Source organism: Phyllopteryx taeniolatus, chromosome 15 (genome assembly GCF_024500385.1).
Source record: "Phyllopteryx taeniolatus isolate TA_2022b chromosome 15, UOR_Ptae_1.2, whole genome shotgun sequence".
NCBI classification, from domain to species: Eukaryota; Metazoa; Chordata; class Actinopteri; order Syngnathiformes; family Syngnathidae; genus Phyllopteryx; species Phyllopteryx taeniolatus.
Window position 1 is genome coordinate 23,111,830 of NC_084516.1, and position 22,714 is coordinate 23,134,543.

Here is a 22,714-nt window from a genome sequence, read left to right on the forward strand (position 1 = left end):
GCCTCTTAAAACATGTTTGTAATTACTACATTTCTTTGGAAACAAAGATGCTTGCAATATCTCAACGCCATTACATTGGAACACTATTAGCAATTTTGATTTGCTTTCGCGGGCCACATAAAATGATATGGCGGGCCGGATGTGTGTGTGGTCGCTGGGCTAAAATAAATGAGCGTGTGAGCGCTTAATGCGTTGAGTCAGAGCGAGAGAAGGCAAAAGTTGGGATTTCGTATGAAGGTAGTCATTTCCCCACAATTATTAAGCACTGATGTTGTACATCAAAGTAATAAGACCACACCCATCAGCCTGAATCTTGTCTACAACTTTGAGTACATGGGTTTTAAAATAATATTAATCTAAAACACTCCCAACTTTGTACTCTCACGCATAGAATCCTTGTTTAAACTTTGTTGTGGCAGATGGGTTGCTTATTGTTCATTATTGTTTGATTTCAAATCATGAACAGCTTTCAAAATCTTGCAGAGGACCTCCCAAACTGAGAATAGCGAGACAGACACCAAGGCATACATTTGGAATATTTCTACAGAGTTTGCAAGATAGCAAAACAGACATTTTATCTTCCGTTAACCAACAGAGGCGTGGGTGGGGCTTGCAGTTCCGCTCAACGCCAGTGGGTGGCGCCTCACGCACATGGGTGAATATTAGCCACATAGTCTGCTTGAAGTGAGTGTCCCTCCAATCTTTTGGGAAGGAGTCTTTTGAAGGCAGGAATCAAGATTTGACGGGAAACTGCTAATTAGGTTAAGGTCCACTTGACGTAGACCAGGCACTGTCCTAGTCGCCGTCTTACAGCAGGGCAGCGTGGAGGAGTGGGGTTCTCAGGTGGTCGCGAGTCTCTGTGGCGCCTCGATTTGGGGAGCGCATGTCTTGCATGAATATCAGTGGTAGACCATGCATTTAGTACCTGGGCCTTCAGTGGGGACTTACCCGACCAACTTAATTTACCTCTTAATCACTACGATCACGTTGCAAATATAGGAACCATCAAAGAAAAAATATATATATGTAATATAGCACGCAACTGTGCCACATACGTCATGTAGAGCAGTTTAGAATACATATTTATCTGATGACATGACAAAAAAAAAAAAAAAAAAAACCGTCATACTCACTAGAGAAATGTCTTAACGTGAAATGTCTTGATGTAGACGAGTTTTTCTAGTCAAATTTGGCCGCTCTGACTGACTAATCAGAGGACAGAAAAATGATGATGTCATTGTGGGCCAGCTAGCTAGCCCTCCGAAGCAAACTTGAAATGTGATTAGTTAAAGAAACACTCCCATTGCAAATATAGTTACATCGGTCAAAACTAATGATTATGAAGGCCTTGGGGCAGATTAGAGGCTGAAGTCTGATTGGACAAAAAAAATATAATAATAATCTCGTTTCCGCACTGTATGTCCTGGAAGCACGCAAGTGAAACACTAGAATAGATTATTGGGAATAAATAATACAATTTCATGGAACAAACATTCAAATTTAGGCACTATAATCTTTACAGGTTAAATTGGCCTTGTCAAAACTTTTGAATGCGCGACCAATTGTTCCTTGTTGTAGTACTTTTTTCACACCTTGCTGTTCTCTAATAAGGGGCTTCGAACGGCAACATTTACAACGCCGAGGAACTGTTGGTCACTTGTTAGATATCTTGGTCCCATGATGTGAAACTGCGAGCAGCATGATGAAGAGGACTGTTTAAATTACCAATTCAAATTGACTCGGGAAAATTATTAGTTGATCATGGATATGAATTTTTCCATTCAGCTCTAAAGAAAGGCAAAAAAGTACTCAACCATTGAACAATTGAACAAGGGCATTCAAAGGTTTAGAGATAATCAAATTAGGTTCACTTATAAAGTTTACAGTGCATTATAGAGACATCCTGAAATAATTTTTTTTGTGAGTATTGTGTATACAATAAGGTGGCAACATTAAAATACGTTAATTTAATAATAAACTCATGCAACAAAGGAGTACTCTCATGATTTTATAATGTAAAATCAAAGACATAGCAGCCACAGTAAAAACACAGCCTAAAAAAAAAAGCACTGAACACTGAAGATTTAACGTATTACATAAGTAGTATATTATGACACATCTCTGTCACTTTGTTCTAATGACAATTATTCCTGCTACTTTTTCATACTGCCGTGTGAGGACATGGCAATTATTACACCAAGTCTTGTATTTGAAGTAAGTTATTTTTAGTGTTAAAATTTCAATTTAAATATTAAGGCACGTGCACAGACATTTTTGGGGGCAGGTGCTCTGGCGAAAAAAGGACACTCATCGTCAAAATTATTTATACAATTCTGAAAAACATGTATTTAACTTGTATTTATATCCGTTAACACAGTCAATAATACAACTATTAACAAAGGAGGTTAAGGGAGGTTACGGTGGATATAAAAAGTCAGCACACCCCTGTTCAAACGACAGCTTTTTGGAAGGGGGCTGGGAGCAAGGCTCAATGTACTTCAAATTTAAAAAAATAAATCTAATAAATAAAAGTAAAATTGATGACAGCGAGGGTAATTATTATTATTATTATTTTTAATATTGATTGACAAAAATTGGCTGGAACAAAAAGGGTACTTTTTTTTTTGGTTCAAGGCAAAAGTTCAGGGCACACCACACAGTGGTTGTGTGTGCACGTGCCTGTAAATATTAATTGCTAAGGTAGCTGCCATGTCCAGTATTGCTTCAATAAAACGAAACTATTACAACACGGGAGAACATTCTATAAGCAATAAACAAGATAGGGAACTTATAATTAAATGTAATGAGTTCGAGTGAAAGGCTGAGTACAACCTAGACTGGTGGCCAGTCAAACAACAGGGAACACACATCCCAAGAGACATAGATAACTATTCACATTCTCATTGTCACTAAGTGTGAATAAAACCCACGCTTCCTGCATCAAAGTTGGGCAAGTAAACTACTACTATCAATTATGTAACATACCGGTAATATACTGTAGGTCATTTTCATATCATTAAGTCAATAATGGTAAAGAAAAAAAATAACTAATTTAGCAATTATTTTATGCCGCCTTGGTTTTATATGGGTAAATGTCTCCCATGCTTCCTCCTACATTCCAAAAACATGGATAGTAGGTTAATTAAAGACTCATTTGTCCAAAGGTATGGGTGTGAATGGTTGCGTGCTTATATGTGTCCGCCGATTGGTTGGTGACCAGTCCGGGGTGTGCCCAATTTCGGCTGGGGTAGGCTCTAGCTCACCCCTGACCCTAATGAAGACAAGCGGTATAAAAAAATGGCTGGATAATATGATATAATAATTATTAATATACATCAGCTTTGCATAGAATTGTCTTTGAAGTCAAGAACATAATAATGAATATTTTTTTTCTATAATACATCATCAAATATTGGGACATTCCTTGTGAAGGAAGTACTGTATGTTGTATATGTAACAGTAAGCAGCCAATATACAGATAAATCACAAGGATAAAAACTATGTTCTGTATGTTAAAAATAATGTACAGTACAATATTCTGTTAAAAATTATAATGACACAATTAATAACAAAATAAATAAATGTACAGTATAGGTTGTGTGCTCCAAACACATTTTTGCTTTTAAATGATGTCATCAAGGAGATGTGGAGTCCCTACCCAGTCCAAGGTCCTTGGCTCAGAGGCAGCCATAATCATGCACATAAACTGTTTACCTGTCCTCTTATCAATCGGATAAATCGTGGTGGGGGTAAATCTTAGGTTATTTTCCACAAACTCACAGAGCTGCTGATAAACTTGTGGATATTCATGGCGTAAGAATACTCCTCGGATCCTTAACTCTCGTTGTATATTGATAAAACAGATTTCTCTGGCCTTCCTGCCTTCTTCTCCCTCTTTGTCAATATCTGCTGTTCCTGGTGGTGGAGTTAGGATCAGGGTTTCCATCTCACCCTGTTTTTTGTGGATCTTTCTGTCAGGGCTAAAAGAAGCCAGAGCAACTTTTGCATATTTTCTGACTGCTGGAGCTTGGTTCCTTGGTGAAGGCCCATCAGGCAGCTGTTCACCGACAGCAATGGATACATTCAAGATAAAACATTCATTCGGGTCATACTCATTTCCAGCTTCTTGCAACTCTTTACAGTACTCACCGAGGTTGTCTTTGAAACTTTCAAGCTCTCTTAGGGACAAGTACGTCGGTGACATAGGTAGACTATCCAGGCCTGCCTGCAAAAAGTTACTGGATGACACAGTGTTTGGGAAACCAAGGAAGAGTACGCCTTTACCTCGAGAAAGGTAACCAACTTTGGCAAGACGGGAGAAGGCTTTGTGGACTTCAATAGTCTCACGACAATGTTTGATGATATGGCGACATGAGCTGCCAATTCTACCATAAACACAACTCTCTTTATGAATGTCCCAGTCTTCTCTTCGGCAGTTGCGAGAGCAGTAATATGTGTAGCAGCTGTGGCAGGATTTAAAGTAAAGGCAAGCATTGAACAGAGTTTCAGTTCTCCGGCATTTGTTGTTCGAACACATCATTGTATCATCTTCATCTGGGCTCTGATCTGGGGAGCACTCATCTGCACCCATCATTGCATCACTTGCTCCATCCATATCTTGAAATGAATCAGGGTTTAATCTTACTGAGGTTGGCTGCTTGTCAAGAGGTGGTGGTTCTTCTGAAACGGCCTCTGAGTTCTTCCTTGACAGAGATACTGCCTCTTCCTCATCAATTAGTTTCTTTAGCTGATCTAGTATATCCTCACTTGCCCTTCGAGTGTGCGGTTTGTAGTCGGTCACAAGATCAGCCAGCAGCTCATCAAGTTGTTCAAGACTTTGCTGAAGAGAGTTGTCATGTGGCTTTTCTTTGGTTGAGGCTGTAATTTCTTGCTGATCTTCAGTGCCTCTAGAGTCCAGAATATCCCAACTGGCAGACTTTCCTTCAGCCTTCCTAAGATTCCCAGTCCGAAAGTCATTATCAGTGATTGTAATTTCAGGAGTTACTAACCACTGTTTGCTAGTTGTGTTCTTTAATGTCGGTGGAGGACTTTGGTCAATCAAGGAGTTATCAGACATTGATAAAGCTGCATAACGTCTTGGTGAAGTGGAGAGATTGACTACCACTGGCTGTGGTTTGTCAACTGAGGCTCCGACAGGTTTCCTTGGATCTAGATCATTATAGCTCTGATGCCGTTGAACAGAACGGGGTTGTTCCCTCCCTGTATGTGACGTGATGATATCATCTAATGATCTGGAGTACGCTTTAGAATCTGTGCCAATTCTTTGAGTTTCTGCAGAAGGGTTAGAATACCAAGGCATTAATACAGCTTCTTGTTGGATTTTGGTTGGAGTGACTTGGGACACATAAGTTACCGGATTAGAGGAATATCCAGAAGCATATGAACTGCACCAGTCATCTGTCTGTGCCTGAATGATTCTCACATTTTTTTGGCTGTCTGTATAATGGGCCCTTGCTGGGACATGGTGCAGTGGTGGCATGGCGTGCATGTCATGTGAATAATAAAACCTTGGAGGAGCAGTCTGAATTTGATAAGTCCTTGGGTCATCTCCATAAAATATTCTAGTTGGTTGTGGTTGTATGATATATGGCCCTGGCTCATTTGCTGTATGGGATTTTGGATACCCTGCCTGTAAGGTGTATGGATAGGGCTCCATTTCACTGTAATAAGGCCTTGTACCCATAGCATGCACCATTCGACCTCTTTGTTCATGTACATATTGCACTTTGGAGGTTTGTCCTGTGTTATGTTGATCATGAAAATAAGAACTTGGCTGAGGAGGAGCAGTGGTAACATATCTACCAGGATCATCATCATAAAATATTTGGATCGGCATGTTAGGACTGGAATGACTTCTGTTTTCCATATCATACCCAGAAGAAGACATCCTTTCAAAAGGGACCTCCATTTGGTGTTTGTACTTATTTGGCAGACTGCAGGAATTTTGAGAAGCTTGTCTACTCTCTGTACCCACTGAATCAGTAGGAGTTGGTGCTCTGGAATAGGAGAAATGGCGGGGGACAGTCAGGCTCCTACTCCCGAAATTGTGGTGTCTCTGCCAGGGGATGTCCATTTGAGGAGTAGGCTGTTTCTGTCCAGTATGATGTAATGCTGAATCATTTGGTTTAATGTCTACCCGACATCTGACATGAGGGCTGGTTGCTGGTTTATCCAGCAATGCCTCCTCATAAGTATTAGCCACATAACGGGGTGAATAATATCTATTGTTATCACTAATTTGAGGATGAAGTCCAGCAGGATGTATTTCATGTAAGTGTGTTTTATTTGCTGCATAGGAGGACTCCTTACGTGGTGATATATCATGTCTCCAGTGAGATTCTCCAACTGTCCGTCGGGACTCCCTTCCCTTCCTCCCTGAGGATGAGGACTCCAATGATATAGGGGTGAGACTGGTTTGGATTCGGGGTGCACTTTTTGACCGAGCCCTTCGTTTATGCTCAGGAGCAGCAGGCTCACTGTCCATATGTGTATCCGTTGGTTGAGATGTTAACCTATAATTGAAAATGTCCGGAGCAGAAAAGCGGTACCTCTGCTGGTGGCCCAGGGCATTCCAGACAATATTTAGATTAGCCCCATGCCTATCAGTCTTCTTATTGTATGGGGAATACATTGAGTATTTATGATGATTTGGGTACTCCAGTGAGTTATAATCAAAGGTACGGCAGTGTTGCTTCTTGACCTTGCTCGTAATGTCTTCCAGTGTGCTGCAATTTAAAGAATTACATTCTTTGGAGAGTTGCAAGGATTTGGAGAGTGAAGAAATGGGGATAACCTTTATGTCTCGATGCGCACTTGATACCAATAAGTCAAGTGGTTCGGTGAGTGTCATCTTAAAAGGACTCCTTTAGTTTTCTTCATTAAACTCAATGATTGTTGATGTTTCCTAAAAGATAAACAAAAAAAGTAACAATTCAGATTTTTATCAAAAATTCATGAATGATGAATAAATATTGTAATGTATCTGTTCCAATGGAATTCCTGAACCAAGACTAGTTGCCATAAAAATTTTTTTGAAAGACAAACAAACTTACAAACGAAGCGAATTACCAATTAAATGTGAGCATTTACATCAGTTTCATAAAACCGGCATTTTAGATGGATAGATGAATATGGGTTAGCAACACAAACCCCCAAAGATGTATAAAAATGAAAGGGACCTTAACATGTTAACTTTGAGTAATTCATTATATAAATACCTTTAAAATATGCATTTAATTGCACTTTTCTATTTCTGCACTCCAGGCTACGCTGAACTTTCCTCAGAGCGCCAATTCTTTATTCCTGATCATTCTGATGCACGAGATGCATTGAGTGATGTCAGCGCACAAAAATGTTTGACTAATGACATTGATGGAAGAAGCAAGACTGCATTGCTTGGTCCATTGCTCAAAAGTCCATGGTGGCGTAAAATTTCTTTTATTTCTAGTTGGTAGCATTGAAGTGCTGGGGCCCAAAGTAATTATCTTTTTCTCTGGGCCCCATATCCCTGGCGGCACCCCTGCTGGATGAAAAGTTTTTGGTCTTTTTAAAAGATGGAGGGCGGCACGGTTGGCACATGTGCCTCACAGTTCTGAGGACCGGGGTTCAAATCCCGGCCCCGCCTGTGTGGAGTTCGCATGTTCTCCCCGTGCCTGCGTGGGTTTTCTCCGGGCACTCCGGTTTCCTCCCACATCCCAAAAAACATGCATGGTAGGTTGATTGAGGACTCTAAATTGCCCTTAGGTGTGAATGTGTGCACGAATGATTATTTGTTTCTATGCGATTGGCTGGTGACCAGTTCAGGGTGTACCCTGCCTCTCGCGCGAAGATTGCTGGGATAGGCTCCAGCACGCCCGCGTCCCTAGTGAGGATAAGCGGAAGGGAAGTAGAATGAATGAATGAATAAGATGGAGGCACTGAGGACAGCAAATTGTTCTGTGCATATTGTACAGCAAAACCTTATAACACAAGCACTTCTTGCCTACAGCATCACATACTATGCAACAGGTTTTGCCTTAAGGCGATACTTTGATGAAAAACATGCATTTTGACTCAAGGTAATACCATGGGATAATGTTTGTGTCAACAGTTCTTTTCAGAGCAAGGCTAGTTTATTTGAACTGTCTGAACGAGGAAAAAATAGACTCAGCGGTATCATGAGACTAATGTTTTTTTTTAAATCACACTGAAATGTTTAAAATGTTCTGGACTTTATTTCTATCGCAATCTTTCCTCAGGATACTCTGAGAATAAATTTTCTGATTTGGGTAATTGAAAGGACAATTTTATCCATCCATCCATTTTCTGAGCCGCTTCTCCTCACTAGGGTCGCGGACGTGCTGGAGCCTATCCCAGCTGTCATCGGGCAGGAGGCGGGGTACACCCTGAACTGGTTGCCAGCCAATCGCAGGGCACATAGGAACAAACAACCATTCGCACTCACAGTCATACCTACGGGCAATTTAGAGTCTCCAATTCATGCATGTTTTGGGGATGTGGGAGGAAACCGGAGTGCCCGGAGAAAACCCACGCAGGCACGGGGAGAACATGCAAACTCCACACAGGCGGGGCCGGGATTTGAAGCCGCAAGAAGTACATCCTGTGCTGGGTCTTTTTGAGGACGGAGTTGATGTTGATCGCCCACTTCAGGTCCTGAGAGACTGTAATTCCCAGGAACTTGAAGGTCTCAACGGTTGACACAAGGTAGCTGGACAGGGGCAGCTGTGGTGAAGGATGCCTCCTGAAGTCCACAGTCTTGAGCCTGTTCAACTCCAGGTTGTGTCGGCCCCACCACAGCTCCAGCCGCTCCGCTTCCTGTCGATATGCAGACTCGTCACCGTCTTTGATGAGGCCGATGACTGGTGTCATCTGCAAACTTCAGGAGTTTGACAGCCGGGTGCGTTGAGGTGCAGTCGTTCGTGTAGAGCAGGCCTGGCCAACCCGCGGCTCGCGAGCCTCATGCGGCTCTTTAACTAGTTTCATGCGGCTCTTCAGGAGCTGTCACATGACATGCGTCAAAAATGCTTGGCTGGCGCTGTCATTCACTCCCCCTACAGCTAGATGGCACACTGACCATGTAAGCCTGTTTGAGTGACGTCAAACGAGCGACGAGAGAATCTTTGGTGTGACATCATTTGTGTTGTAAACAATTTCCGTCAAGTTACCTCTTGAAATGGCAGGGAAAAAAAGCACAGCCAAACGAAAATATGAAGAAGAACACAGGACGTTTTTGCCAGAGTGGGAGAGTTTATATTTTTTTGTTAAACGTAATGGCAAGCCGATCTGCCTTATATGTCACGCAGCATTAGCGCATTTCAAAGCTTCAAATCTTCAGCTCACTCCACCCTAACATCGAACAGGAATTTCCAAAAGGGACTGAACTTCGCAAGAACAAGTTGGTCGCTTTGAAAAGCAGGTGCAGTTTTTCAAAAAATTTACAAAACACTCGGAGACCGTAACGCTTGCATCATATCAGCTGGCTTGGAAGCCAGACTGTTTGAAAGCCCCGCTCGTCACAGATGAGGCTGCGGCTGAGTTGGAGATGATCGACCTTTGTGAGGAGGATCAACTGAAAGCTGTTTTAAGGGAAGGGACCGTTGAGTTCTGGAAAAGTGTGCCAATTGAAAAATACCCCAACATCAAACGAGCTGCGCTTAAGATACTGTCCATGTTTGGGTCAACGTACGTCTGCGAGTCTGTGTTTTCTACCCTGAAACGTGAAATCAAAGCATCGATCTGTTCTGACTGACGCTCATTTGAAAGAATTGCTTAGAGTGGCAACAACAGAATACAAGCCAGATTTGAAGAGGATTGTTCAAGATAAGGAATGCCAGAAGTCTCACTAAGCAGCATAGTAAGAGAAAGATGTTATTGAAAATTATTCTATTATTGTTTGTGGATTTGCTTGAACTGAGAGTTTGTGTGTGTGAGACAGTGCACACAATGTTAACTGTTGAAAATTACTGATATTATCATGTTGGTGTGGTTATTTTCATTAGATCTGGCTGAGCAGAGGTCTGTGTATGCGTGCATACATGATTAAAAGATGATGTTCATGTGTACCCGTGTATGTGGCTCTTTGCAGTAACACAGAAAAAAAAGTGGCTCTTAGTCTCTGACTAGTTGGCCACCCCTGGTGTAGAGAGAAGAGCAGCGGAGAGAAGACACAACTTTGGGGTGCCCCAGTGCTGATGCCACATGTGGATGAGGTGGTCTCCCCCAGCCTCACCTGCTGTGTCCTGCCTGTCAGGAAGCTGTAAATCCACTATCAGATGGCTGGTGAGACAGCTGAGCTGGAGAAGCTTGGAGGAATGGTGTTTAGGGATGATGGTGTTGAACGCTGAGCTAAAGTCCACGAACAGGATCCTCGCGTAGGTCCCTGTACTGTCGAGGTGTTCTAGGATGAAATGCAGTCCCATGTTGACTGCATCATCTGCAGACCTGTTCGCTCGGTAGGCAAACTGCAGGGGGCCCAGCAGGGGACATGTGACGCTCTTGAGGTGCTCCAGCACGAGACGTTCAAAGGACTTCATGACCACAGGTGTCAAGGCGACAGGCCTGTTGTCATTAAAACCCGAGATTGTAGGTTTCTTGGGGACTGGAATGATGGTGGAGGGTTTGACACAGGATGGTACTTCGCACAGTTCCAGAGATCTATTGAAAATCTGTGTGAAGACTGGAGTGAGCTGGTCCTCGCAGACTTTGAGGCAGGATGGGGACACATGGTCTGGGCCTGCCGCTTTGTTAATTTTTTGTTGTTTGAAGATGCGTCTCACATCCTGTTCATGGATGATTAACGCAGAAGTCAGAGGTGTGATTGTGGTCGGTGGTGTGGCTGGGAGGGTGTGGCCCTGTGCCCGCTCTGTTATGCGCCTTCCTTAGCTTGGCGAAGTTGCTTAAGTTTGGCAGTGAACCACAGCTTGTTGTTATTGAATGTGCGAAATGACTTCGTTGGTACACACACATCTTCACAGACACTAATATAGCATGTGACTGTCCCTATATTCATCTAGACTGCCAGCTGAATTTTCAAAGACACTCGAGTCTGTGCAGTCTAGACAGCTTTGAAGTTCTATCTTTGCTTCATTGGTTTACTTTTTCACAGTTTTCACCGTAGGCTTCACGCATTTAAGTTCTTGTCTGTATGTCAGTATTAAGTGAATTAAGCAGTGATCAGATGAGCCCAGTGCTGCACAAGGTTTGGCACGGTAAGTGTTATTTAGCGTCAATGTGCTGCTTGTATTTAGGGAGTTCGTGGTTGAGTTTAGCTTTGTTAAAGTCCCCGAAAATAATGAGGGGTGAGTTTGGGTGTTTTTTTTCAATTTCGTTTACTTGTTCGGCGAGCACGAGCAGTGCGGCGTTCGTGTTAGCTTGAGGCGAAATGTAGACACAAGCGAGAATGAATGATGTGAACTCACGAGGCGAGTAGAATGGCTTACAGTTCTAAAACAAGGACTCTAAATGCGGGCTGCGGTGTGTGCTGAGCTCCGTGAAGTCCGTACACCATTTTTCGTTTATATAGAAGCATATCCCGCCGCCTTTTGTTTTCCCCGATGATTCCATATTGTCTGCCCTGTGAAGATGGAAGCCGGAAAGCATGACGGCGCCATCGGGGACAGCCTCACAAAGCCAAGTCTCCATATAGCACATGGCGGCGGAACATCCAAAGTCTTTACTGGTCTTTATCAGAAGATGAAGCTCGTCCATTTTGTTGGGTAGAGAGCGTAGATTTGCGAGGTGGATCGACGGAAACGCCAATCTGTATCCTCTTTTGCGGAGCTTCACCTGGCTTCCCTCTGTGGCGTCGCCTCCATCTCCATGCGCCAAAGACTGCGGTCACTGCTCCGGTGAGTAACTCAGGGAAAAAAAACTGAGCGGATTTGCGAAACTTGGTGAAGGAAAGTCCGGAGTAGCCTCCTTGATGGTTAGCAAGTCTTCCCTCGTGTAAGTGAGTTGTGTAATGTCTCCAGAGATGAACGAAAAACAAAAAATAATCGAGAGCGCGTGGATGTACTCAAAAGAAAAACAAATGTTTCCAAGACGTGATTTTTTTGTGAACATTTTCAGCCAAATTACAAAACGTTGGTCAGGAGTTGGGATTGTAGTAGCTCACTATGTAAGGACTTGGGCTTTGGAGTCGGAGGACACGGATTTGAGTGCCGGATTTGAGTCGTTTATGGCTCAAGCTCACTCACAGACTGCAGAGCAGGTATGCACAAACTGGAAAAGAGTTACTTGCTATTGTTTTCAGCTGTGAAAAATTCCATCAATATGTTTATGGAAAAGACATCCTTGTTGAGAGTGGCCACAAGCCTCTTGAAAGCATTTAAAGAAAAAAAAAACTTACACCAAGCTCCCATGAGGCTTTAGAGCATATGTGTCAAACTCTGGCCCGTGAGCCAAATTTGCCCCACAGTGTAATTATATTTACACCTTGTGTCAATACCAAATGATTACTAGAGCTGGCCCGCTGGTATTATACAGCGCATTCACTGCTAATACTACAAATCCCGTAATGGTCTGCTGTTGTTTTTGGCACGTCAATCAGGACATGACCCAGAAACGCCCTCTCTGTGACAGTAGTCATATCACGCTACAACTGTCACCGTGCTACCCCTTCCTAAAAATGGAGCTTTCTGAACAGGTGGGAGGCAGAATATCTGTAACATCTGCTGTCAACGTGGCCTTAACTAAGGAGTACAACATTAGACGACATGGAACGACACACCATGACAAGTACAAGGACTTGGACATGACTCAAAGGAGCCAGAAAGTACAGGAGATGAAAAGAAGTTGGATTTCACAACAGAATATGTTCAAAAAAGCCACATCACAAAGTGAGGCTGCTGTGAAGGCTAGTTATATTGTGGCAGCAGAGATCGCAAAATCAGCCCAGCCCTTTGATGAGGGAGAGTTTCTGAAAAAGTGCATGATGAAAGTTTGTGACCTTGTTTGCCCAGAGAAAAAGCAAGCATTTTCAAACGTGAGCCTGAGCAGAAACACAGCAGCTGATCGTGCTAACCAATCTGTATGACCAGTTGATGGAAAGGCAAAATATTTCATTGCATTCTTCCTTGCTGTGGACGAGAGCAGTGACGCATCTGATACTGCTCAGCTGTCAGTCTTCATCCGTGGAGTGGACTCAAATCTGTGTGTTACAGAGGAGCTATTGGGATTAAAATCAATGCATGGCATAACCACAGGAGAGAACATCTTTGAGGAGGTTTCCAAATTTGTAACTGAAAAGAAGGTGCTGTGGGATAAACTCGTGAGATTAACGACAGCTGGTGCGCCAGCGATGTGCGGTAAAAAGAGTGGACTGGTGGGCAGGGTGAAGGTGAGCTAACTGTTTATCACTGCATCATACATCAGGAATCACTGTGTGGCAAAGCCATAAAGATGGAACATGTTATGACCACAGTAACACAAGTAGTTAACTTCATAAGAGCCAAAGGTCTGAATCATCGGCAGTTTAAGTCTTTCCTGGAGGAGTGTGCGATACGAATACGCAGATGGACCTTATCACACAGGTGGGATGGTTAAGCCATGGAAAAGTACTTAACAGATGTTTCGAGCTGCGTGAGAAATATGTCAGTCAAGGACACAGCAAAGCTCCGGGAGCAAAAGTTTCTGTGAGCTGGCCTTTCTGCGGGACATCTCGAGCCATCTCGATGCACTGAACCTCTATCTCCAGGGGCGGGGGCGCATCATCACAGACATGTACGCTGCAGTGAGCAGCGTACAGCTTTTAAAATTCAACTGTGCCTGTGGAAGAATTAGATGCTGCAAGGACACCTTGGCCATTGCAAGTTAACAAAACAACCGCTAGCTAAGCTCGTCATTACGACTCAGTAAACGTCAACAGCTGACATAGCACAAGCTAGGGGTGAGTCTCGGATCACAGGTTTAGGGGTGCTGAGCTCCTGGCCAGGCAAGATAAAGTAATGCTTTTGTAGCCTACATTTTAACGCAATTTCTATAACACTTTTTGGGAAAGAGTGACAAAACCATCAAATCTGACAAAGGTTATTTAAATGTTGGGCCACCACAGCAAATGAGGAATGCACTGGATTAATAAAACAAACATATTGTAGTCCACTAATTTCTAGGGGAAGATAACTCATTGCATTCACCATGCAGTATGCATTTTTCCTGGAGTAAGCCAGCCCTGTATAGTGAGTACTAAAATAACCAAAAATGGACCTTGGACTCATTTTTTCAACCTTTATATAAAATGCAATGCAACATGTAAAACACAATAATAGGAATTGACTTTTGTTAATACATGTACTTTGAATACTAATATATAAAATCCTCTCTTGGCTCCTCCCTCTCTCTGTCTCCTAATTGTAGTTATAATGTTAATTGGCATCCAGTCAGTTAGACCACCACCACCTGAAACATTTTCTAGATGGAAAAAAATGTCACCTAACTCCACTTCAGCTCACAGATCCCTCTAGTCTATTACAACAACATAAAGAGGCTCTCTCCCATGGAATTAAAGGTAAAGACAGCTTGAGTGACAAAGGTTTGTAAAGGAACCAAAATAAGGAACTCTGAAGACACTAAGATGCATTTGGTGTTAGTTTTCATGGAAAAGGCATATTAAGCAATGGGAGAAAACTTATATATACACAGGTATATACTGTATGGATATTTATACAGGGTGATTGAAAAGTACCTCTATTTTAAAATACTTATAATTTATTTATATGTTGCAATATTTTTCTAAATTTTTTTTGTGTATGTTCCATGATTAAAGGAGCAAGTCTATTCTACCAAACCGACGACTTTGGAAGAACTTGAAGGGCGAATATGAGAAGTTAAGTCTTCCATCCCACAAGAGTTCCTTGTGAAATCAGTTAATGCGGTTCCCAGGCGGCTTGAGAAACTGGTGGCTAATGCTGGCGCCCATATCGAATTTTAAATAAAACTCCGTGCAATACACTTTCTTCTCATATTCATTTCTTGTAAGAATTATAGTCCAGAAATAAATTGCAAGTACTTAAAAATAGGGAGTTATTTTTCAATCACCCGGTGTATATATATATATATATATATATATATATACACACCTGGTGTGTGTGTGTATATATATATATAAAATGTAATTTAGGAGAAAAGAATAACCCGAAAGCGACGTCTGCGTTACTTCCGGTTTAGCGTGATTTTAAGTTTAAGCGTTAAAATCTACTTGTTTTATCTTAAAAATGTCACGTACGTGGTTAGGGCGAAGGCGAGGAACGCAAGGCAAGAACATGGTGGACCCAATTGCAGGTAAGCAGGGAGGCAAGGCAGGAGTGCGGGAATCTCAAAATAATAATATTTAATCACAATGATAAAAACAACTGGCGACTATGACATGGCAAGACGTGTGACAACGACAATGAACCGATAAGAACTGAAAGAAACCAGGGAACTAAATACAAACAAATTGACGAGACAGATATCTGTCTTGGTGAGACAGATAAAGAAGAACCCAAAGATCACTGTGGCTGAGTTCCAGAGATGCAGTTGGGAGATGGGAGAAAGTTCTATAAAGTCAACCATCACTGCAGCCCTCCAACAGTCGGGCCTTCCAACAAGACAATGACCCTAAGTACACAGCTAAATTAACAAAGGAGTGGCTTCAAAGCAAAGCAAAACAAAGCAAATTTTTTTATAGCGCGCATTTCATACACAAGGTAACTAGATGTGCTTTACATGATTTAAAGCATTTAAAAACAAAGAAAAAAACAGCTTATAAACATTCAAAACAAAGAGAAAAAACTATATAAAACTATAATTAAAACAGTGTACAGTGCAAGAAATATTATTTAAAAGTGGAAATGCTCTTAAAAGCATGGGGGAAAAAGAAGAGTTGTTAACCTGGACTTAAAAACATGCACACTTGGTCAATTTTGTTGGCAACTTATTCCATTTGTGTGCAGCATAATAGCTAAATGCGGCTTCACCATGTTTGCTTTGGACTCTGTGGTCCACTATTTGAGCTGAGTCTGTCAATCTCGGAGCCCTACTGGCTTTATATGCCATTAGCATTTCATTCATGTATTCAGGACCTAAACCATTTAGTGATTTATAGACCAGTAGCAGAACTTTAAAATATATTCTCAAGCTGACTGGAAGCCAGTGTAAAGAACTGAGAATTGGAGTAATATGTTCTGATCTCTTTGTTCTGGTCAGAACCCAAGCTGCAGCATTCTGAATGAGCTGCAGCTGTTTAATGCTCTTTTTAGGGAGTCCATTCAGAAGACCATTACAATAGTCAAGTCTACTTGTGATAAAAGCATTGATGAGCTTCTCCTGGTCTGCTTGACACATGCAAACCTTCACTCTGGATATATTCTTCAGATGGTAGAAAGCAGTTTTAGTAATTAATTTGAAAGTCAAGTCGGAATCTATCAGAACACTGAGGATTTGGACTTGGTCTTTGGTTTTTAAAGAGAGTGACTCCAAGTATTTACTAAAAGCAATCCTCTTCTTTTTATTGCCAAAAACAATTATCTCAGTTTTATTGTGGTTTAATTGAAGACAATTTTGGCTCATCCAATTATTTATCTGTTTTAGACAGTGACACAACAACTCAACTGAAGTGCAGTCACGTGGAGACACTGCTAGATATAACTGTGTGTCATCTGCATAACTATGATAGTCAAAATTAAAGTAGCGTATACAGGCTGAACAGGAGGGGTCCAAGAACTGAGCCTTGAGGGACCCCATAGCTCATTGCCATTCGATGAGCTTGAACACTTCCAACGGTTACAAAATAACCTTTCCTCCAGGTAGGACCTGAACCATTTAAGGATTGTTCCATTTAGTCCTGCCTACGTTTCCAACCTTTTAGCAGTATATTATGATCTACCGTATTAAAAGCCGCACTGAGGTCCAACAAGACCAGAATTGACACCTTTCCCAAGTCAGTATTCAACCTTATATCATTTAGCACTCTGATAAGAGCAGATTATGTACTATGATGAATTAGGAAACCTGATTGAAATTTGTCATTTGTCTCATTTGCTCTGACGTGCACTGTGAGCGGTAAGGTCTTATATAGACAGGTGTGTGGCTTTCCTAATCAAGTTCAATCAGTATAATCCAACACAGCTGGACTCCAATGAAAGTGTAGAACCATCTCAAGGATGATCAGAAGAAATGGACAGCACCCGAGTTAAATATATGAGTGTTACAGCAAAGGGTCTGAATACTTATGGCTGTGTGATATTTCATCCATCCATCCATTTTCTGAACCACTTATCCTCACTAGGGTCGCGGGAGTGGTGGAGCCAATCCCAGCTATCATCGGGCAGGAGGTGGGGTACACCCTGAACTGGTTGCCAGCCAATCGCAGGGCACATAGAAACAAACAACCATACGCACTCACATTCACACCTACTGGCAATTTAGAGTATTCAATCAACCTACCATGCATGTTTTTGGGATGTGGGAGGAAACCGCAGTGCCCGGAGAAAACCCACGCAGGAGAACATGCAGACTCCACACAGATGGGGTCGGTGATTGAACCCCGCACCTCAGAACTGTGAGGCAGACGCTCTAACCAGTCTTCACCGTGCTGCCTGTGATATTTCAGTTTTTCTTTTTTAATAATTCTGCAAAAATTTCAACAATTCCGTTTTTTTTCTGTCAATATGGGGTGCTCTGTGTACATTAGTGAGGAAAAAAATGAATTTAAATAATTTTAGCAAATGGCTGCAATATAACAAAGAGTGAAACATTTAAGGGTTTCTGAATACTTTCCGTACCCACTGTATATATATATATATATATATATATATATATATATATATATATATATATATCCAAAAAAGTAATTAGCATCTTCAGAAAACGTTGCAAATCATGAAAGTTCATTTCGGACACCAAGTAATAAAGACATTTTGCTAAATTGGTTACTAGTTAGTACAATACAGTATATAAAACACTTTCCATCTCACTGATGTCACTCTTCAGTGGAGATACAGTGATTTACTTCAGGTCAGTAAGCATTTTGAGAGAGAACTGTTTTTATGGTATTTTTGTGAGTATTTTCTAAGGGAATGAATAGACAGTGGTGCACTGCAGCTTTGTACCATTGGCAGTGAACACTGAACAAATGCCTCCTTTCACAGAACTAATACATCACTTTCACTGAAACACTGATATTCATGCAGCTATATTTTTATTGGGTTTGGTGTATTCTGTATTCAACATAGTCAGTCAGAGAAAGAACACGTTCACAGGGCTTAAATTTCTTTGTGCTATGACATTTACTTGGATAGAAAGAATAAATAGTTGTCGTTGATTCTTGTTGTTGTACCGGGTATCCTAATGTCCTACATTTGCACATAATATAGTGCTGTTGCACAAATAATGTTTGAATGGGGATCATTTTAACTAGACTTTACAACGATTTTATCGGGCTGATCGGTATTGGCCGATATTTAGCATTTTATGCTGATCGGCTGGAACGGTTGGATGTAAACATGCCGCCATTCTGTCGAATCATGCGCTAAGGTTTCGGTGTGGGTGAAGTCATTTAATGAAAAATAAAGTAATTTAATTACAGTTTGCACCCATTAATTCTGTCATGTAGTGTTGGTTTGACCTGACTCATTAGAATACACGATCTGACTGGAGCAGTGATTTCCAACCTTTATGGAGCCAACCTTTATGCTCTAAGTGCTAGAGGACTCTGCATCTTTTTGCACAATTGTTTTTTGTCAATGTCTTTATGTCTCCAAAGTGTTCTGTAAATTGACTGTCTGTTGTACTAGAGCGGCTCCAACTACCGGAGACAAATTCCTTGTGTGTTTTGGACATACTTGGCAAATAAAGATGATTCTGATTCTGAGGAACATATTTTACAATTGCAAAATCTCACGGTACACCAACAAACAAAAATGTCACAAAAAGTGGATACATTAATTACTGTATTTACTTCATGCCATCTACAATTCCAATAAAGTTGGGACCAATATTTAATTAAATACACTACAAAGACAAGATATTTAATATTCAAACTTCTAAACGTTTTAGTTTTTAGCAAATAATCATTAACATAGAATTTTATGACTGCAGCACGTTCCCAAAAAGCCGGGAGAAGTGGCAAAAAAATCATCTCCTTGTGAATAGGTGCGTGAAAAAATAGTCGAACAGTTTAAGGACAATGTTCCTCAACGTACAATTGCAAGGAATTTAGGGATTTCATCATCTACGGTCCATAATATCATCAAAAGGTTCAGAGAATCTGGAGAAATCACTGTATGAAAGCGGCAAGGCCGAAAACCAACATTGAATCCCCGTGACCTTGGATCCCTCAGGGGGCACTGCATCAAAAACCGACATCAATGTGTTAAGGATATCACCACATGGGCTCAGGAACACTTCAGAAAACCAATGTCAGTAAATACAGTTGGTGCTACATCCGTAAGTGCAACTTGAAATGCAACGCAAAAGCCATTTATCAATAACACCCAGAAACGCCGCTGGCTTCTCTGGGCCCGAGCTCATCTAAGATGGACTGATGCAAAGTGGAAAAGTGTTCTGTGGTCCGATGAGTCCACATTTCAATTTTTTTTTAGAAATTGTGTATGTCGTGTCCTCTGGGCCAAAGAGGAAAATAACCATCCGGACTGTTATGGACCCAAAGTTCAAAAGCCAGCATCTGTGTCAGTGCCAATGGCATGGGTAACTTACACATCTGTGAAAGCACCATTAATGCTGAAAGTTACATACATGTTTTGGAGAAACATATGCTGCCATCCAAGCAACGTCTTTTTTATGGACGCCCCTGCTTATTTCAGCAAGACAATGCCAAACCACATTCTGCACGTGTTACAACAGCGTGGCTTCGTAGTAAAAGAGGTACTCGACTGGCCTGCCTGCAGTCCAGACCTGTCTTGCATTGAAAATGTGTGGCGCATTATGGAGCGTGAAATACCGACAACCGAGACCCCGTACTGTTGAACAGCTGAAGCTGTACATCAAGCAAGAATGGGAAAGAATTCCACCAACAAAGCTTCAACAATTAGTGTCCTCAGTTCGCAAATGTTTATTGAATGTTGTTCAAAGAAAAGGTGATGTAACACAGTGGTAAACATGACCCTGTCCCAGCTTTTTTGGAACGTGTTGCAGTCATAAAATTCTAAGTTAATGATTATTTGCTAAAAACAATAAAGTTTATCAGTTTGAACATTAACTATCTTGTCTTTGTAGTGTATTCAGTTAAATATAGGTCGAACATGATTTGCAAATCATTGTATTCTGTTTTTATTTATGTTTAACACAACGTGACAACTTTATTGTAATTGGGGTTGTAATAGAAGACCATTTGTTCTGTTTCTCACTATGCCTGACTGGCATAAATAGAGGAACAAAGATACATTATTTATTGTAACTATAATTTTTTGAGCAATTAAGTACACAAGTATATACAGTAAATGAATAGGTCATTTAAATAGACACATTCCTCCATCTTGTTATCGGATCGGTGATCGGTTATTGTTTTTTTAAACTCGCTGATCGGTGATCTGCCCCGAAAATCATGTAAAACCCAATTTTAACACGGTTTTCACAAGGACAGTGGTATTTTTCTATGCTTTTGTGCTTTTGTCCACAAGTTGAAGCTGAGCGAAACCAGCATTTAGAAAATACTGGCCAATAATACAGAATAAACCTACACGTATGTTCTCAGATATCTCATAATTACTGTATGTTACCGTAATTGTCTGTGATTTCTGAGTGATATTGAAACAATAATCCCACGTTACCAGTGAACCATTGATTGTGCATCATTCCACATTTAGCACACAAGACCAGTGAAGAACAAGTTCATTGCTGCCATTAAAGCAGTAATAAGTTGCATTTGTTTCGTCGCGCTTTTTACTGAATACATTTGTCCTTTTAATTTTGGTTGCAAATGATGCTGCAATTTTATTTTTAAACTCAATACTATGTGACGGAACGTAATGTTATAACCAAATTATTTTGTTAGAAATCCTTTTGTTAATCAACAGGACATTTCCTTGACAATATTTTTGCCTTGATGTCTTATTTCAAAATATGATTTGTCAGTTTGTTGATGCAATAACAATAATTAAATGCAGGGAGTCATTGTGTTATTTTATAATGACGAGATGATGAATTTATATGGCTTCAAACGGCTGTAGGAGGGTAACAATGGCGATGATGTGGACTGAAATGGAAAATGAGACACTTCTGGGTGAAATGATCCTTTGTCTGAGAAAGTTAGCGAAACCGCAATATAAATGCATGTGACGTGGCTACAGCAGAAATGGAAGCCTTATGGCATGGTGGGCAAAATTACGGAACTGCGTGTTTGGCATCTGTTGCTTGGTGCACTGCAGCCCAAAATAGACATGTTAATTGAAATAAACTATAAAATAATCAATTTGAGTGCTGACAGATTAATTGCTCTGATTTGAAAAATCATTACTTCTATACATGATGTAAATTTTGAGGCATTTACTCAAACAAGTCTGTGATGTCTTCTGTCAAGGACTTGCAAGAATTGGGACATGCAAATTACTGGTGCTTAAAATTATTATTATTATTATTATTATTATTATTTTTGCACATCCAATCCGAACAAAGTCAACAGATTTGGTTTTACAAAACTCTCTCGGTGAATTCATGCAAATCCGCTGCATGGACAGCCCACTGCCCGTGGCTAGAACTCTTACGAGGATGATGTCATGTGTGGAAAGGATGGACCATATCAACCACCGCGATTACACCAAATAGTAATATAGCAGCAACAACGCGCCACGAGCACACGACATTCAAACAAAATATGACACACGTTGCAAGATCGGAATGGTCGAATTCATTCCGACTAAAAGCGTGGATCATTGTGAGGGCATGCTTATCGGTTATCGCCGCGTGGATGGAAACATCGAACGAATATGAGTATTAAACATTGACTTAGCAGTGTAGCTAGAAGGGTAAATTCATTGGAACGTATTTCCATGCACGTCAATCGTGCCTGGATGTCAACATCATTCAGCGAATCCAATGCTTCGTATCTTACCACATCATTCCGGAGACCCACTCTGAGTGTATCCATTTTTTGATACGAGGGAGTGACAAAATCAAGCGAAAATGCAAAACACGCCTTGTTTCTGTTTCGACGTTTTGTTTGCTCCCCCCCTCGCTCCCTTCACAAGGTTAGACGGGTCTCTTGCGGATTGCTGCGCATCCTCGCTGCACCATCCGCATCTATCTTGCCGCAGCCACAACCCAGTCTCTTCTCTTTCTCGAACCCACCCCTCCCCTTCCATTCTCCGTTCTCCGTCCAGTGCTCTTGCTCAGTGGCGGTTCTAGACCCATTTTACTGGGGGCAGGGGCGTTTTTTCATTTTCTTCTCAGAGGGCACAGTTTTAAACACACGCACGCATAGGGGCAGTTTTAATCACACACACACACACACACACACACACAGTCTAAATTGATTTATCCATGGTATTTATTAACTTTATTCGTTAATAGTATTTTTGAAAATTGTATTCATGACATTCTTTCGTCTTGTTTTCCTTTCGGCTTGTCCCTTTAGGAGTCGCCACAGCGTGTCATCCTTTTCCATGTAAGCCTATCTCCTGCATGCTCCTCTCGAACACCAACTGCCCTCACGACATCCATCAACCCTCTATTTGGTCTTCCTCTCGCTCTCTTGCCTGGC

General features: G+C 41.3%; 1 protein-coding gene across 1 annotated transcript; it reads right to left on the bottom strand.

Moving 5' to 3' along the window:
* Positions 1-503: 503 nt before the first annotated feature.
* ajm1 (apical junction component 1 homolog) lies at positions 504-22,346 on the bottom strand. Its single transcript, XM_061747485.1, has 2 exons — positions 22,067-22,346; positions 504-6,925 (listed from the first exon to the last, which is right to left on the bottom strand). Exon 2 carries the CDS (start codon positions 6,869-6,871, stop codon positions 3,623-3,625), a length of 3,249 nt encoding a protein of 1,082 aa, XP_061603469.1. The 5' UTR covers positions 6,872-6,925; positions 22,067-22,346; the 3' UTR covers positions 504-3,622.
* Positions 22,347-22,714: the final 368 nt, after the last annotated feature.